We start from the raw sequence: 18,476 nt of genomic DNA on the forward strand, positions 1-18,476 counted from the left end.
TTTAATCTCCTTGACTACCATGTAACATTGTGGTGGATAATCGAAAGTAACATTGTATAACTCTGAAGTAACTAATGCAGTTCTTGGCATTAGTGAGGTACTAGTTACTGATGAATATCGTAATGTGCCATCACCACTGGACAGTGGATATGATCGACGACCTGTTGCAGTGCAAGGTGAGGTTTGCGTAAAACCTCTTGTGACATTCCAGCCGCTCACAAGCAGTAGTGTGGGAATAATGTGTTTGATCAACGACATGTTCAGGCCTAAATGAAACAACATATCAAACGTAATGCAAAACACACTTGATCACTGAAACTATACTTCAAACCACTTGGACATTAATAATTATTACAAAAACTTGAGCACATAAAATGTGTGAAGTCAATTTCCAAGCTTCTTTCCGATGTAACGACTGCATTTGTGACCATCCGTAATCACGTCAGTCTCACTTACCAGGTAATCACATGATCACAGCAGTAAAGTTTCTATGCATACCGTTCATGACAGGTGAACTCGGATGGTGAGTGACAAAAGGCCATGTTGTCGCACTCGCTGACTGTATAATGGTTACGTTGGTGTAGAGTTGGTCATAACTCATAACAGTGTTGTCCTTCTCCTTTTTAATTAAAAGGAAAAGCGACGAGGAGACAATAACTTTATTAATGCGATTAATAGTATAAGTGAAGCGGACATTACAAAATGATGAATGAGAATACATGTATCTAAAATGGTTGTTCCTAATCGATTTTCTTGAGACTATCATCAGGGAAAATCGTCTCACAATAGAGGCTATACGGAGAAACAAACTACTTATAGGTTATCGGATAGTGGGAAGCATACAAGGTGAGGTGTGAAAAAAATAAGTGGGAGAGAAGACGAAAGAAATTAGACGAAAAGATGTCACCTTTTGTAGTAGCTCACACCGTCAGAACACTCTCACATCTTTTCGTCTAATTTCTTTCGTCTTCTCTCCCACTTAGTTTTTTTTTCACACCTCACCTTGTATGCTTCCCACTATCCAATAACCTATAAGTAGTTTGTTTCTCCGTATAGCCTCTATTATGAGACGATTTCCCCTGATGATAGTCTCAAGAAAATCGATTAGGAACAACCATTTTAGATACATGTATTCTCATTCATCATTTTGTAATGTCCGCTTCACTTATACTATTAATCGCATTAATTAAAAGGCAACAACATTCCCGACTCCATAATACAATCATGTAGTTGATAACATAGGGTAGGTAACTTATAAGCTAAGCACACGGTTTCTGCTGAATTACCTGATACTTGGTGCTGAGCACACCTCGCTCACTCAATCTCTACTAGGCCTCGACCAAATATACTTGCGCATATTTCCGCATATTTTGTGAGACAGTTTATTATGGCATATTGAGCGACAAAGAGAATATTGGAATGAAGCCAGCATATAATTCAAATATTCTGAAGAATATGAGGATGAGGACAAAATGCGTTCAGAAATGCCTTTTATGGATGAATTTGGAATGGTTGAGGCGTTTGCTACATTTCCCCATGGATGAACACTATCGCTACGGTTGCTGGGGACGCACCCCAGCCATACTATTCAGCATGTGTTTTGATTTGCACCGTAAGTATGATAGCCGTGAAGCCAATGAATATTCTAACGTTGCAATGTTACAGAAATGATCTACACTTTCTGCTTATATCGAGCATATTTTGGTATATATTTTGCATATCTTGCTAATCCTTTGGCATATTATGGAGGTTTTCCCTGATATGCGACGAGCATAATATGCTACTGTTTTAGCATATTTGGTAGAGGCCTAATCTCTACTGATTGCTGAATTCCCCACAGCAGGTGCATGGAACAGGAAGAGGTACTTTTTGTTGTTGTATACTTTATTTATAGAGGAAATCAAAACAGTTCCTTGCAAGTTTACTGAGTGTCCAATGTGCTCCAGACGCCAGTCTCAAATCAAACAAGTAGCATGACTGTCATTATGAAGGCAGTTACAAGCATCAACGTTCGAAGCAGCCACACTCTACTCTCATCGGCGGAATCAAAACATCTAAGTTCCCATCGTTTAGTTTGACGCACTTGACTTGTGTAACATTTTTTCTTGTAGCAATTGCCTGATTCAGGAACGAAACAAAATATTCCACTCTAAATAGCTAAAAAAAATGAAGAAACACTACAAATTGTAGCTTGGATGAATTAGGGGAATCGAATTCAAGTCATCGAACACTTGCCACTACATTCATCCCACATCTGTCTGCAACGCGCATTTTTTATACACAAAATGGTCCCTATAGGCATGATAAAATGAGGAAAAAATTCACGGTTCGCGTTTTCCGCATCCGTAGTAACGCCACCACCCTTCAAGGATCAAGGCGCAGATGGAGCTGCTAAAGCGGAAGGAGGTGAGTAGACCAGCAAGTGGTCAGAGACCGAAAATTCCAATCACTGCATCCATGTTTTCCTTGTGCCGGGTAGGCCTCGGCGGGTAATGCTCGTTATTTCAGCTCAAAATACTTTTAGCATTGCTAGTTATTCGGTCATGTAATCCTCGTTAGAATGCTCATTTGGACTTGTAATGCTAGTTGAAAAGGCAATGTGAACCACTCATATGGCATTGTGTCATAATGTAAGTCACACTGCACGGAATACGGCTATTGGAAGTACCTAGTACTTTGAAAGTAGATTATAATTACGGTGATGCTATTTCAAAATGATGTGGAACTGAAGTTGCTATCATGAACTAGCAGTGAATAGTAAATCAGAACCCTACGTCGACAGTCTTCAAAGTACTTTGAGGGTGCATACGGAATGCTATTTTGGAAATTTAGTATATTGTGTGGTATGAAAAAGTACAATATAAGTGATCTAACCCTCGATATGCTTGCTCCTTTGGCTTCGGGCAGTCGTGCGCATGCCTCACCGGGCTCATCCTCCACCTCTGCCTCGTTCTCGTCTTCGTTATTATCCTCCTCTGTCTCGTACTCATCTTCCTCACTCTCTTCCTCCGAAGAATCAGAGACTTCCAACAAATTTCCATTTGATATACTCATGGTGCAAGCAAGCCAGCACTGCATGACTCTGTGAATAGGAAAGACAAGGTTTCTTTCCGTTTCCCATGATGTCATCAACGTGGTACCTAGCAGCTGCCACTAAGATTCGCAACAAGAGACGCATGTTGCGAAGTCGCAGGCTAACGTTTAAGCAAAACTGCCAAAAGCCGCTGGTACAAAGTACAGTGTGTACGTGACATTGTAGGCCTCCTGTTTTATTCAGTAATGCACACTCATGAAGTGAGAAAATGACACTTTTGGGCGCTAATGCTTGTTTTGGCTCCAAATCCGGGTACAATGCTGGAGCATTGCTACTTCTCAAAACGATGCTCGTAATGCCAGTTACAATGCTAGCATTACCCGTCGAGGCCTAGTGCCAGGCCATGAGTTCCCCATTTAACTATGGGTCGCAGCACGGCTGGAAAAAATCCCTGCGCTTCCAACCCACTGTTTCTCAATCATGGTCTTAGACCATCCCACTATGTCTGTCTGCATAAACTGTGCCCTAAAACCAGTAACTCCATGCCCTCTCGGCGCCCTCAAGTTCAGCACCAGTCAGGTGAGCGCGACCGTTTCAGCGTCCTGAAAATAAGCGCCGAATTTTACAGCGCCAAATATTGCAGCGCTACCTACTTCAGCGCCAGCAGGTAAGCGCAAAATATCTCAGCGCTACATATAATTATGTATGTCAGCGCCAAATATCTCAGCGCCAAATACATCAGCCTGACCCTTCTCAACGTCACAGATCTCAGCACCATAATCTCAGTACATGTACAACATATCTCAGCGCCAAATATCTCAGCGCCATGTATCACAGCGCCAAATTATTGATAATTAAATCAAACTAGTACTACTAGTATACTTCAAGTAGATGTCATGTGTACGTAATAAATCCATCTGCCTTTATCCGCTGTCATCTCAGTTTCTGAAAATATGTCACTAAGGGTGATTTTCGCGTGTCATCATCATCATCATCTGCGTTGCCGAAAAAATAATAAAAGTAAAATTTTAAAAATAATAATAAACGGCATTATGCAGCTGTGTAAGCAGTAGATGCACAGTGCGACTGCCAGGCATCTCTGTCAGATGCCAACTGGCAATTCTCATGCAGAGACATACCAGTCCACGAAACGATGTTGTCAGCAAAGGAAATCTTCGGACGACCACGCTTTCTCTTACCATCCACGACACCAAACATCACGTCACGTACAAGCTCGCAGCCAGATGGGCGGCATGTGTGCCCGAAATAGGTCAGTTTGCGTATCCTGACCCTGGCTAGCAGCTGTCTCTGTACTCCCAACTCCACCAGGATACTGTCATTTGTGCGCTTCTCCATCCAGGATACTCTGAGCAGACGTCGGTAGCACCACATTTCTGCTGCCTGTATTCGTCGTTCATCTGTCTTCCGCAGAGTCCAACTCTCAGCTCCATACAGCAGGACAGACCACACTAAGGCATGCATTATCCGGATTTTCAGCTGTCTGGAGATGTTGTGGTCTTTCCAGATGTCAATTAACTGCAGCATACGCTCTTTCGCCATGGCAATTCTTGACCGAATATCGAGGCTGCAATCACCGTTTGTTGTCTTCCAGGATCCCAGATACTTGAAACTGCTCACCTCTGCAATTCGTTCTCTGTCGACCACAAGGGGTGTTGGAGCAGTATCGTTTGCACCAGCAGTACAGGTTCCGATATACATGATCTTGGTTTTGGACAGATTCAGTGACAGGCCCTTCTCTCTTCCAGCGTCATTAACAGCATTGGTGAGGGTAGACACTTCTGATGGATGTGCACACAATCCCGTGTCATCTGAATATCGTAGGTTCGACAGCCGGCGTCCTCCGATTCTCACACCGATACTGTCCACATCAGCAACACGCATAACACTCTCAGTGTACAGGCTAAATAGATGTGGGGACAAAATACAGCCCTGCCGAACACCCTTCTTGATGACGAACTCCGGCGAATACGAGCCATTCCATCTGATAACTCCGCTCATCCCTGTGTAAAGATTCTGAAGCAAACAAACTATGTGGCGAGGGAAACCAAAATCCAAAAGGCAACCGAAAAGATGTGAGTGGTTAACTGTGTCAAAGGCTTTACGATAATCGATAAAAACAATGGATACAGGATTCTGCCATTCAAGAGATTTTTCGATAATGATTTGCAGAACACAGAGCATATCTACAGTACTTCGACCAGCTCGAAAACCTGCCTGCTCATCGCGTGTGCTGGCTCGTATATCGACTAGCGCCTCAGCTGAAGGTGTACTTTATCGCGCTGAACTTCTTTGCGCGGTACTTCTTCGCGCTGTAAATTACCGCACCTTACTTTTTTCGCGCTGAGTTTCTGGCGCTGTACTTTACCGCGCTGACAGTTTGTTTGTTTGTTTGTTTGTATTTACTTTGATTCGCAAATTCAAACGGGCATAGAACCCACTAACATGAAAGCGAATATGAAAATTATAATGAGAATGAGAATTTAAATGCTTAGATCTTGCATAGAGTCAGCGGTACATCAGAGGGAGATCGGGTACAACAGAAAGAAAACAGAAAAAAACAGATTTCGCTTGTCTTCAGCATCTACAGGGCACAGGTATAGGGGATTACCTGCGTGCGAAAATGCCGAGCGTGATGGATGGCACGGATGTCGCTGGGGAGGGCATTCCATAATACAGCACCGTTGCAAGCAAAGCGCCCCCGCCCCGCAACTGAATGGGAAACTGGCACGCACAGGCCCATGGCAGATTGGAGCCGAGTAGGGCCGGGTGCAGCGGGGGTTAGCAGGGCTTGCAACTCTGGACTTGCCAGTGCATAACGACAGCGCCACACCAGGTATGCTAGCTTCTGATCGAAGACTTCTGCCACACGGAACACTGCCATGCGCTCCAGCAGGTCGCGGGCAGACGACCACGGAGGGCGGCCAAAAACAGCACGAGCCCCACTGTTCTGCAGGACCTGTAGACGGTCGAGGTACCTTCTTTGCAATGAGCTAGAGTACGCGTTGGAAGCATATAGCAGGTCAGACATGATCAGCGATCTAAAGTAGGTCATGCGTGACAGTCATGGCACTGAAGAATCTGGCGCTGTAAAATCAGGCGCTGATGTGCTGGCTCTGGAGTAGCAAGTCTGTTAGGCAAGAATAATATTAATTGTTGTCCTTCCTATCCAAGCTACCGCAGAATTTACTCCAGAATGTTTTTGGAGAGTTGGATCAGGGTTTTTTTTATCCATAATTATGTTGGTAAACACGCATCTGGCAATATGGTGGTAAATACACGCCGGATAGTAGTTCTACAACAGGAAGAAAGGAGATAGATGGCTGTGAATACAGTCTAATGTCGAGCCAGACGCGCCTCAGCCTGGACAAGGTCGACAGGCGCGAGGTCGAAGTGACCACGGCGAACAGAGTGTGATCCGCGGATGGCAGACCTGGCAAGAGAAAATGCCAAACAGCACCTCAGCCAAGCTACAACCCCGCTATAGGCAGTGTGGCGTTTGGTGGTACTCCAGAATACAAGCCACTTGTGTGGTTCTAGAGACAAAGGACAGCGCAAGAAAGCTCCCTGATTCGATATTAATAATTATTAATTCTCGGACTGCTCACGGTAGGCCAATTGCAGCGAACCCCCATTCAACCTCACAGAAACTTGAGCGCACCACTCGAACTTGAAAGCCATCTCACGTATAAGCAAGAGTACAAATACTGCAATAATTACCTCCCAGAGTGTGCAACGCCTGATCCAGCTCTGCAGAAGGTCTTGGTTGAGCGTAGTCGGATCTGTACGGTATTATGAACCAAAGATCCATTTTTTTTGCAATTACGCTAGACCAAGTCCCTACGCAAGGCTGGAGCTGAGGGTTATGTACTCTTGATATAAGTGACTTTTGGATCCGAAAACAACAGTGCAGGTTAGTTCTTACCTCCTGGAGTTTGCGTTCGTTCTATTTTCTTCGCTGTACAATTCCTTTCGGTCATTGATTCCCAACGAGTCTCTGACAGCCTCTGCTATTAATGATGATTATAATTGAACACGTTCTGCGCTTACTCTGATAGTTAAATGTAAATAGTTCTCCGTCTATGATGTGGCAGTATGCGGCAGATTGAAGCCTCTTCAAACAGCCGTATGCCGTTGACTGTTTCAGGAAACGTTAGCGCACAAACAAAAGCAGACATGTACGTCCCACGTGACGTGACGTTGCTGGCAATTCATTCCAGACAGCGCTTATGTAATTTGTTCAAACATTGCGGACACTGAGCAAGGGACAGACGATAACACACACAACACCTTGGTGCCATGCTGGTGACCAATATCTATGTGGCCGAGCCTGTTTGGCATCCTGACCATGATTCGTTGTGTGCAATACGATCACTTTCTTCTGGCTTGCTTATAAAAAAATGTAAGTACGAGATGGCACGAAATCAGAGTGTCTCTTCCTTTTCTCACGCTGATTCAGTGAATTCAGGACGGAATTTGACAGCTGGGGTGGTGCTGTTATTTCCTGTGTCGCCATTCCCAGTTGTATGGAAGGTGAGCTACACCAATCTTGGTCAAGCATGGTATCACAGCTGCGGAAATTAGTGACGGCAAAGGACCAGTCAGTGCTTATTTCCGTGTGCAGTCTTTCCTGCTGCGTGCAACGTGTTTTGTGCATGCCCTTCGCATTTATCAATAAACACGATCGAAGGTCATCAATAGACTGATGGAAGGTCATCAAGTTCAGCATTTTCGTCGGCTTTTTTCTACGAGTACTTCAACTCCCGAGCTCTTGTGTACATGGCCCAAGATAATAATTATTGATCTTCCGATACGCATGATGGCATCGGTGGGGGATGTCATATGGATGTCATGAACTACTCCTCAGTGGGATGAGAGTTGAACGAATTGGACCCACTTGACTTTGCACTTCTTCCAAGTTCTGGGGGCCAAGGGCTAGTTCAACCTACTACTAGTGCATGATGTGATTCCTCAAATTTGTTTTCACTGATTGAGAGAAAGAAGCAAACGGAAAAAATCTGTAGAAAACTGACTGCAACCAATTAATTTTCTGCATTGAAAGTACGTCATTGTGGTCTGCCAAGCATGAGATGCAGCTAGGGGAAGCACGCACAACCTGGATCGTGGCAATGTAGTGTTTCTCAAGCATAATCCATCTCCTTCTCCTCGTCAATAATGCCCATGTAGCCCAATGAAATTCTTTCTCCATCACATTGTTATTTGCTTATGCCATCAAGGGGAGGACGTGTGCCTCGTGTTCATGTACACACTTGTATTATTCACTGGTTTTTACTGACGCATCACATATCCAAATCGCAAAGAAGAAAAAGACAAAGGAGAAAAAGATGAAGCGAACAGATCAGCAATTGAATGTGGATGCACAACAAGCAGTGACGGCATGTTATGCTTAGTAAATCGAATTCAAATTGTCTGAACGTGAGGATTCAACACTCTTGTGTCCGCTATACCGTAGTCGTGGTTGACAAATCGAGTACAGGAAATGACGAAAATACGTACATGCCTCTAGAACGCTTGCCCAGAAATAACATGCACAATATATGGCAACAATCTGTCATGATAAGGGTGAAGACACGGCGAAATCAGAAATGTCAAACTTTTGAAAGAACATAAAATTAATATCTATTTAACGAAGGACAATAATGTAAACAATCAGTGTTCCGTTTCTCAGCTGAAGGTACGTGATCAAAAGAGTGGTCCTGCTTGTGTGATAAGATTTGTATCCGTGGAAGAATGTGGAGAGGTGCTGAAAAGATAATCGTTCTATCAAAAATCCTGTTGGGGAATTGAACGCCAAGTAAGGTGGATAAGGATTTTCTCTTGCAAGCCTGCGATGTGTGTCAAGTCTTTGAGCAAATATCTACCTCCTCGTATCCATTGTCACTTGGATTTGTGGTGTTGCTTAGCCTCACGGCCAGTGGTACATGTAGTGCACTGTCGTCATACACAGGATTCAAGGTCATGCCAACCTGGCTAGTACAGCTGGAAGACACTGTGCTGTTCGCGTTTGAGTTTCCGATCGTGCACGCACTGTTGTGCACTTCCGATGCGCATGCTGGTAAGGTATACAGTTCATTTGTCGTCAATGTGACAGCATCAATCTGGCTTAGACGTGATTCGGGTGTTGTAGAACATCTATACAGCGCTTGATCACGTCCTCTACCTTTCATTCTGGACAGTTTCCTGTTCTTCACACAGCAGACTAGGGCCGTAAGTCCCAGAGCTACTGCCAGGATAGAAGCTACTGCTGCCACGACAATATAGGTGGTGGTATGATACGTCGTGCTCTGAAAGGTGCTGATGCTTCCTGGTGATATCGTCATGAAAGTTGTTGACGGCTTGCCTGGAAGGAAAATCGGAAAATATAGTCAACTCATGAGAAGTCAGAGTATGTGCATGACATAAAAAATGTCGACTACATTTGTATATACAGATTAGGCAGCACAAGTTTCTCTCATTAAGCCATAATTCCCTCCCTGCCATGCCCTAACCTATATTAATCGTCCAGCGGTTGAATACAATTATAATTATATTCACTGGTTAAACTTGTCTGCATTAGTCCGAACATTCCAATGTTATTGTCGGCCTTCGTCTCGACGCTCGCATCAACAGATTTGGTTGCGCTGGGCAATGAATGATACGTTTCCCCAGGGAAACATGTCTCCAGGGACTCGGAGAACAATCATGTTGTACAGAGCTTACAGGTCCTACTAACACGGCGAATAGGCAACAATGGGTTCGTTTGGTGGCATGCACTATTGTATTTAGAACATTATGGAGTAGATCATTATACTGTAGAGGATATTGGATGCATAGACAAAGAGTGAGTGGCTCTGAATCACGCTGCTTCTAACTAGGGCTTCTCTATAATATTTGTTGCACTGGAAGCGACGAGGCGTCAGTTTAATCTCTATCCATAGTACTGCATCTCTGCTGCAGTGTTCTAAAATGGGTGCTTCTGGAGCACACATTTAATCAGCCTCCTTCAGCTCAACCCTCAGTGAAAGACGTGCGTACAAAAGTGCTTCCCACGGTGAGGTGAAGTGGCCATGCTACTGGACCATGTATCATTGTTTTCGTTGCGACTAAACCGTTTTGAAGAATTCATTGCAAATACTTTCATGGTTATTAGATATCCTTAGCTAAAAAAACGCTAACGTAAACGCAAACCTTTCCGTACTTCGGATCGTTCAAGCTGATTTTTCCCTTAGCACAAAGTACGTTATCGTTGAGACGAAGTAGTCGTGACAACCATGGCGATATGAATTTTCGTGGAAACAGATGCGGGAAATTCAAAATTTTGAACCAGGGATTAGTTTGTTGTCGTTCCGAAAGAATACCTTGGCGAGGTCTTTTACTCTGGAATAGCAAAAGCAGGGCGAACATGAGTTTTCGCTGTTCCCAGGTCCTTGGAAACCCTTTCCTAAACGCAGCACCGAAGACTGTAAGGGTTCTCCAGCTCCAGCACGTCTGGGAGAGGCCGATGAATTTCTTCCTCAGGAGTGCCGTGGAACTGGTCCTTTGTTTCCCAGATGGGATAGAGGGAGAAAGGCACGAAGCAGAGGACGCAGAAATTGTCAACTGAAAGGCAAAACTCGCCAAAAAGCTAAATGTCACAAGAGGAAGCAATCTCGACTCTCGATCTCATCTCGATCTGCACGACGTGCTTTTTATCTCCCGCCAGTTACAAAACAATGCGAGTTTTTGCATTTTTTGCAGAATTTCCATAACGAACGTCGGCCCGTTATTTTGAGCTCTGTAACGTTTTTCCGTTATCCGATAACGTCTTTTGTCACGGCTGGGAGTGAGTACCGTAAAAGTTAGCGTTATCGTACTTTTGCTAAGGATGTCTAATAAATAGGGCAACGTTCGCGAGGTACGATGCGAATGCTTGAACAGCAGCTATGAATTGATGATGCAGTGGTGTCGCCAACCAAATCACTTGGTAACATCTCTGGTACAGAAGAACAAGGACAAGCCTTGATTGTCCTTCTACATGTACTTGCTGCGCTGTTAAAACGCGAGATAGTCATAAATCAGACTCGGATGGAGAGCCAAGGATGTATTGGAAGAAAAAAGGACCAACGAATTGCAACAAATTGAAAACTTCTCCAATTCTTCAATGTACAATGAAGAGTACAATGAGGAGAGGGAAAGGAAAATGTTCGGTTCTCAAATTTCCTAGTGTTCATTTGAACTGGTGTGGATCACGCAGATGCACGTACTACTACTACTACTACGTTGAAGAAATGTACTACAAGTTACGCTATAATGTCCACTAACACTGCTAGTTACATGGCAATCAGCTCATGCGATAACATTGCACGACACGCTAGAGCAGATTGGCAGTTACTACATAGTTGCAGAACGTCAGTACCTTTGGTCAGTGTTGTGGAATGTTATCGCATGAGCTGATTGCCAGGTAACTGGTGGTGTTAGTGAACATCATAGCGTAACTTTCAGTTCCTTGGTCTTTCTTTTTCTTCCTATAGTCATACATCAATCTTTTTACCAGCAGTTTTTCCTTCTTCAGTGTACATCTGGAGGACTGTTGAGGGTGGAATTCTACTAAATGCTGGTTTGTCGCGTCAGAAGTGGTGCTCTTTTCCAGGTTTGCCTAACGGCAGGTTCAATGCGCTTCTCATGTGCTCTGGATAAGAATCCTGGGTTTGTCAAGTGCCCGTCGTTGCGTCCAGGCAGGGAGTTTGGGGTCCAAATTCATGGTGTCCAACTTGCTTGGGAATTCGTTTTGCTTTTCTTCTCCAGGTCTTTTTGTTCCAAATTATCATATTTTTTCTTTCAAGTTGGATCAGGATACTACTATTATTTTTTTTACGACACGGTTTGTTTGTGATCGTGACGTTATGCTCGACCTCTGCTGACTATGATCATTTGGAACCAAACGGAAAAGTGCAATACCAGTTCATATCAACTTTATCAAGACAATGTAAACTTTAGAGTAGGAAAACCCCCAGAATCACTACTATTGATAAGTGTCCTTGCTTAACATATACCTTGACAAGTTACTCCTGTGTAACCTGAACTACACTGGCAAAGATACGAACTGGGTACATTCTTGTAGTTACTGTGTGTGATGCGTTGACAAACGCCAGGGGAGTTTGAGCACTCGTCAAAATATAAAATAGGGGAAAAAGAGGAATGTCAGTGTTGGGAATGGACCTACAAGCGATATTTGCTCATGTGGATTGTGCGCCTTGAAAGAATGTCAGACTCCTAAGGAAGCCTAAAACTCAAGAAGCCATGGATATTGCACACATAGATTGAAGTTCAACATGGACATTGCAAATCCGAGCGAATTATCACCTTCACAAGGAGGTCCAGAGTATCCTTCTTGGCAAACACATTCATACGATCCGATAGTGTTGTTACATTCACTGTTGATTGTATTCTTGCAGATGTCTCTGTCGTCCTTACATTCGTTGATATCTGAAAGGAAGGGGGTATTTGTTAGACCCGAGTAACACGAACGTGAGAAGCGCAGGGACCATCTCACAATTTCGACTTCTTTCGTGACCATTTCTCCTTGTGGTTTACAAGTACCTGTGGTTCCACATTGCTGGTCTGTGTGATGCGTGAAGCGTCATTTCTTCTGGTTTTATTTTCCTGATGTTACTGTGACGAGAGACCTTTGCCCAGTCTCTCATCTTAGCACTATCGCCAGTGTTTGTCCATCTGATTTCACCTCTTCAGCATTGTTACCTTATGAATGGAGATATTGCAGAACCAAATTAATGGCGTCTTTTGGCGTTTTGCAATCGTGTCCTTTGGCGTTATATTTATATTATTTAATTTTTATATTATATCTAAGGCCTAAGGTGTGCGTATGAGGGACAGTGTGTGTGTGCACTGGCGTGCGTGGGTTTACATGGTTGTGCTTCCCTGGACATTTGCGCCCACTTGTGTGCTGATACTTCTTCAAATGCTTTTGGGGTTCAAGGGTGCTTTGGCTAGATTGGACGTTTCCTATCAACCATATGAAATGTATGCTAGCATCTTACCTTGGCAAGGTGTTCCTGTAAAGCCAGACTTGCAAACACATTGATATGATCCAGGTGTATTGTTGCATTGACTGTTAGCAATATTGTTGCAAATACCCGTATAAAGTGTACATTCATTGATATCTGGCATGTGAATACAGAAACAGCATTGATATCACCTTCAATCTCACAAATATCATCCAGCGTATGCCTTCTTTTACAGCGGCCTCGAGAGATTATGCTCAAGCAAGCTACCAATATCAAAACTTCCCACAAATCGTCCATATTCGCGCTCTTAAAAGGACACTTGGAAGTAGTGAAGCACCAAAGTTAGCCGACCCTACTGTTTCAACTAAATACCGCCTGATACGTCACCTGGTGATTTCTACACCAAGTAAACTGAATCAGAAATCTCTGAAGAGAATGGTGTGTCCACCAACCACCAAGCAAAAGTTACCATTGAGACACGAGCACGCACGTCGGTCCTCTGAAAATACCTATTCCGCTGAATGTGATTTGAAGAAATTCTCCCCTCGAGTTTGGGAGTTCTCTGTGCTAGTTATAAGAGTTGAAAACCCAGAATGGATGCACAATGTGTGTTGAAAGTGCTCACGAAGTCACCAAAGCAGCGTGTAGTATACATTACAACAGGGAATTATGGCTGGTTCAGAGTATATAGCAGACTCAGCCTCAGCTCGGGGATCAACGGATTTGCTAGTTCAGAGTATTGTAGATCTGAAAGTAACAGTGTCCCACTAGCATGTCAACAGATTATTTCCACTTCAATACGCACAATCTCTCCCGATCCCATCACGTTCGCATGCCATCAAGATCAATACTATTCAGATAGCCTGTACCTTGACATGTTGAACCTGTGTATCCAGTCCTGCAAAGGCATTGATATGAGCCAGGAATGTTGTTGCAGTGACTGTTAGATGTGCTGTTGCAGACACCCGTGTCTGGTGTACACTCGTTTATATCTGGGTATGATATTGTCATATAGAACATAGTGGTCAGGTGCGTAGCCAGGATAGTGATGAAGGGGGGTGCCACGACATTTCTCACACAAAAGTACATACACTCAAGGTTTTCCAAGTTGAAAGACTGTTGGAGTGCGCATCCAAGATGTGCAAGAGCTGTTAGCCAGTTAGTTGTAGAACATCAGTACCGTCGGTCAGTGTCGTGCAGTGTTATGGCATGAGCTGATTGTTTAGTAACTGGTGGTGTTAGTGGACATTATAGTGTAACTTGTAGTGCCTTGCTTTTACTAGCCTTTTAGTGATTGGTGCAGCCCAGAGACCGTTTGAAGAGTGAGGATGTATGGATGCAGTTCCTTGGTTCTTTTTATTTTTTATAAATGCGATAATAACAAGTGAAATCTTTAACCAGTACCGTTGATAAAGTATCCATACTTGACCTGTACCTTGACATGTTACTCCTGTGTAACCTGAATTGCACTGACAACGATAAGAACCGGGTGAATTCTTGCAGATACTATCTGTGATATGTTGACAGACGCCAGGGGTGATTGAGCACTCGTCAATATCTAAAAGATAGAGGCAAAAAGGGAAATGGCGAAGCTGAGAACGAATGTATCCGCTTACCACTCTGCCCGATGTTGATCAATAATAATTCTTTAGGTTCTCCCCCCCCCCGGCCTTTTAGAACCGGTTTTGGCCGCACTATTAAAGGCCCCAAACTCACTTTATATTCCCCAAATATGGGGTTTGTGCTTTCTTCTCCATCCATTTTATCATGGTACTTTACACCCATTTCCAAAACTAGCCGAATTTCTGATCCCATATCCCTTCACCATGTTGCCGTCAAATATGCAAAGGAAGAATATCACAGGTCACACAAGCTTCAGTGTATATGTATCTGCTACTTTAGGTGCATGATCCTAAACTGGGGTGGGTTGGATGAATGAAGTCAGCGATTATATTGCAACACAATTACCTTTTAGCAAACATTCGACAACATGGACCAGTCCTTGTAAAAGATAATTGGTGTGTCCTTGCCACCACGATTCTGCAAGGGTTAGCCTTATAACAACACAATGTTACGCTGAACGTGTTCGATGCATACTTGGTAATGAAAAGGCCATGGTTTCCAAAAGTCGATCATCCCATCTTTAGGCTGTCTATAATCAGATATCTTTGATAATGTGATTAGACTTTGATAATTTAATTCTGGATATGCTAGTTTAGTGCATGGCTACGTTGTCTTGTGATGGCTCAGTGTGGAGCTCTAAGTTTCAACTGATTAGCCTGACTTCTATATGCACACTAGTGCAAGTCCACCCAGGTATATTCCTGAAGCAAACATGATTACTTCAGTGGGTAAGATATTCAACAGTTCAACATTCAGAAGATTTTGCTAGATGGCAATTTGAACTGGTTTTCAACTTTGCGAGTCACAAATTGTCAGTAGCACACTCTGCGACTAATGATAATATACTCCAAACCGTCCAAAGTGATTTAAGAAATGGTGCTGATCGTGAAATCAGGTTACTTGCCTTGACACGTTGATCCATTAGTGTATCCTGCATTACAAGAGCATTGGTAACTACCGAATGTGTTAGTACAGGTACCTCTGGGACTAGGACTGCAGGTTGTTGCATTCTTGCATTCATCGATATCTGCATCAAGTAAAAAAGAAAAACAGCACCACAAATAGAAACAGTACCCTTTCCTACGGCCAAAGTTAGAAATCCTGTGTCTTTTTTAGTGACTTGAACATTAGGGCTCCTGAAAAATAAAGGCGAGATTTTCAAGAAACATTTGCTGCAGCAAAATGCTGTGCTTGAACGCATTCGTTTAACTTCGCAATGGCCTTTCGCAGGCGCAGTGTTTGTATCCCAATTCCACACCCCTGACTTCTCGATGTGTTTTTATCAATGCGGTGATCATTTACTGCCTTTCTCGTTAGTCGTGTAGCTATTGCAGTTTCGACGTTTAGTTTTTGTTAAACATGGGCGATGGGGGGGGGGGGGGGGTACGTCGTGGGTCATTGTATGAAGAGAGCTTCAGGGCTGGGGACTAGTCACAGAGGAGTTAATCTGCAAAGGTATTGAACTGAAGCTGGATGATGACCGTGCGGTGAGTGTGTGACTGTTATTATACCTTTCTAGGGCAGGGGTTCTGATTCTCTAGCTTCCCTGGGTGTTGTAGCAGTCATTGTAACATCTCACAGTGTTTGGTGTGCTGTGCTGGGCAAATATCAGCATTATCATTGCACTTGTTTTCATTATAACCGTTATACACTTATTGAGGACGATAAAGAGGAACATGGCTCGGATGGACAGCATGGGAAGATGTTAAAGGAAAGAAATAGGACGAAGGAACTACAAGTTACGCTATACTGTCATGCGATAACATTACACGACACTGACTGACGGTACTGACTTTTAAAACTGCCAATCACCTCTAACACATCATAGAGGCGCACTCCAACTGCCTTCCAATTTGGAAGGTTTTCAGTTATTAGTACTAACATAGGAGGAGAAGGTACGCGTAACGAAGACAAGCACAAGCCGAAAGCCTTAGTTGTCGAGAACCTTGGTGGATATCAATACATCAAGGCCATTGCTGAGCCATCGTGCTAACAGCAAAACTTCTGTGTGTCCGTTATTGTTGTGAAAGTCCACCACAAAGACCCTCTAAATGTAATAGTTTTGTTGTACGCATCTCGTTGTAGCGACAAAACAGTACAGCGACTCCCCCCCCCCCCCCTTTCCCCACCACACACACCAACTCATAGTGGGCAGGGAAGTTCTTGGTGACTATTTGCAAGATATTATCTGATCCTAACCGATAGTACATTTTTTCCTCTTCTCTCGCCCCTGTACTGTGACTGGGTTCGTTGGTTTTGCTTTGAAATTCGTCCTATCTCTGAATTTGCTGGCCAAAAATCCTATACATGTATATAGGATTTGAAAATGTGCGCCTTTTATGCCGTTGTTATTGGTCATCATGACCGATAATAACGGCATAATGGTTTTCATGGAAGTTGTAAATATGTTTGAGGCATGATGTTTTTACATTTCAGATTCATAGGGCGATAATATTTCTGATGAATACCCATTTTCAGCAATAATTGGAAATTTGAACATAATTGTTCAGCTGCTGTCATGGAAAGGACTGAAGCAGTGAATTAAATTTTATTTGCAGAAGAACATTGCAGGTGTGGCACGGGGTGGTTTCATGACGACATATCGCACATGCCGTCATGAAACTGCCAGTTTTAAGGATAAAACAAGGTCCAATAAAATCTCAAATCCTATATATAGGATTCGAAAAATAGAGCACAGGCCTGAGTAATATTGGGCAAGGAGATGAGCCTGAGATGTTAGTGTTTGAAAAAATTATCTTATTCAACTCTCGATATCTACTCAGACCTAGTAAGGAAGAATTGGTCACATACTTTTTGCTATTCTCATGCCACACCCATTTTGAGTTGAAAAATATGACCAAAATCCTATATATAGGATTTAGCAAATTTTAAAGAGATAACAAAAATACTATTTCTCGCGTTCACATGGACACATCCAAGTGGTCGCATGTGCTAAGAGAACAACATGTATGATATCCGGGTGGATCAGCAGACCAAGCGCCCTGCTCGAAGCCCTACCTGTTGTGACAATTGATTATTAATATATAATACTAATAATTATACAATTTTTTACAAGAGGTCGGAGGCGGATAATACTTTAATAACGAAGGTACGTGTTGGGTCTTAAGTATCCACGCAAACATACATCCAGTCTAAATAAGGCACTTGTCAAAGTATCCGAACGTTTTCGGTCCCTTCTCATCAACACCCAACGGAGCTAAGAATCGCACTTCGTCAATCAAGCAACATCTGTCAGCCCGTACCAATTGTCGTGAGTTGTACAGTGATAATGTGTTCACAAGTCACGTGGTAGATGTGCGTTGCATCTGGCTGTGTTAGAAGCTTTGTATATCCGTAAGTTAGATCCTGAACTTTGTGTACAGAAAGAAAATGTGTTGTCCCTACAATTGTTTGGTGTTACTCCTCGTCGAGGTGTTAACAATGTAACTCAATTTGCTCACTATGTTTTTGTCACTATTATTATTTCCTTCGAGTTTTGTGTCGTGCTGAACTTGATAATTTTCCACCTTGTCACGAGTGTTGTTATCTCGTATCTTTACGCTATATACGTTTTAGTCTTTCCAACTTGAGCCATTCCCGGTAAAAACATTGATGAGAAGGGACCGAAAACGTTCGGATACTGACAAGTGCCTTATTTTGACTAGATGTGTGTTTGCGTGGATACTTACGACCTAACACGTACCTTAATTATACAAATTAATGTTGAGTATTACCTCTACCACTACACTGCGCTCACAGCCGACTAGACCCTCCTGCACACAACCATCACCACTGCG

At 43.2% G+C, this 18,476-nt stretch overlaps 2 protein-coding genes across 2 annotated transcripts in view; both read right to left on the reverse strand.

The window, feature by feature from the left end:
* LOC135812890 (latent-transforming growth factor beta-binding protein 2-like) overlaps positions 1-7,075 on the reverse strand; it is a 105,976-nt gene extending 98,901 nt beyond the window's left edge. The window contains exons 1-2 of the mRNA XM_065326110.1: positions 6,978-7,075; positions 6,773-6,834 (exon numbers count right to left, since the gene is read on the reverse strand). The gene's annotated coding sequence lies outside the window, so the exon portion shown is untranslated. The remainder of the gene's footprint in view (positions 1-6,772; positions 6,835-6,977) is intronic.
* Positions 7,076-8,347: 1,272 nt separating this feature from the next.
* LOC135812891 (fibrillin-3-like) lies at positions 8,348-15,172 on the reverse strand. The gene is made up of 5 exons (XM_065326111.1): positions 15,154-15,172; positions 14,492-14,614; positions 13,926-14,048; positions 13,090-13,212; positions 8,348-9,413 (listed from the first exon to the last, which is right to left on the reverse strand). The coding sequence occupies exons 1-5, from the start codon at positions 15,170-15,172 to the stop codon at positions 8,911-8,913; spliced, it is 891 nt and encodes a 296-aa protein (XP_065182183.1). The 3' UTR covers positions 8,348-8,910.
* Between the last annotated feature and the right edge of the window lie 3,304 nt (positions 15,173-18,476).

This window comes from Sycon ciliatum, chromosome 3 (assembly GCF_964019385.1).
Source record: "Sycon ciliatum chromosome 3, ocSycCili1.1, whole genome shotgun sequence".
Lineage (NCBI taxonomy): Eukaryota > Metazoa > Porifera > Calcarea > Leucosolenida > Sycettidae > Sycon > Sycon ciliatum.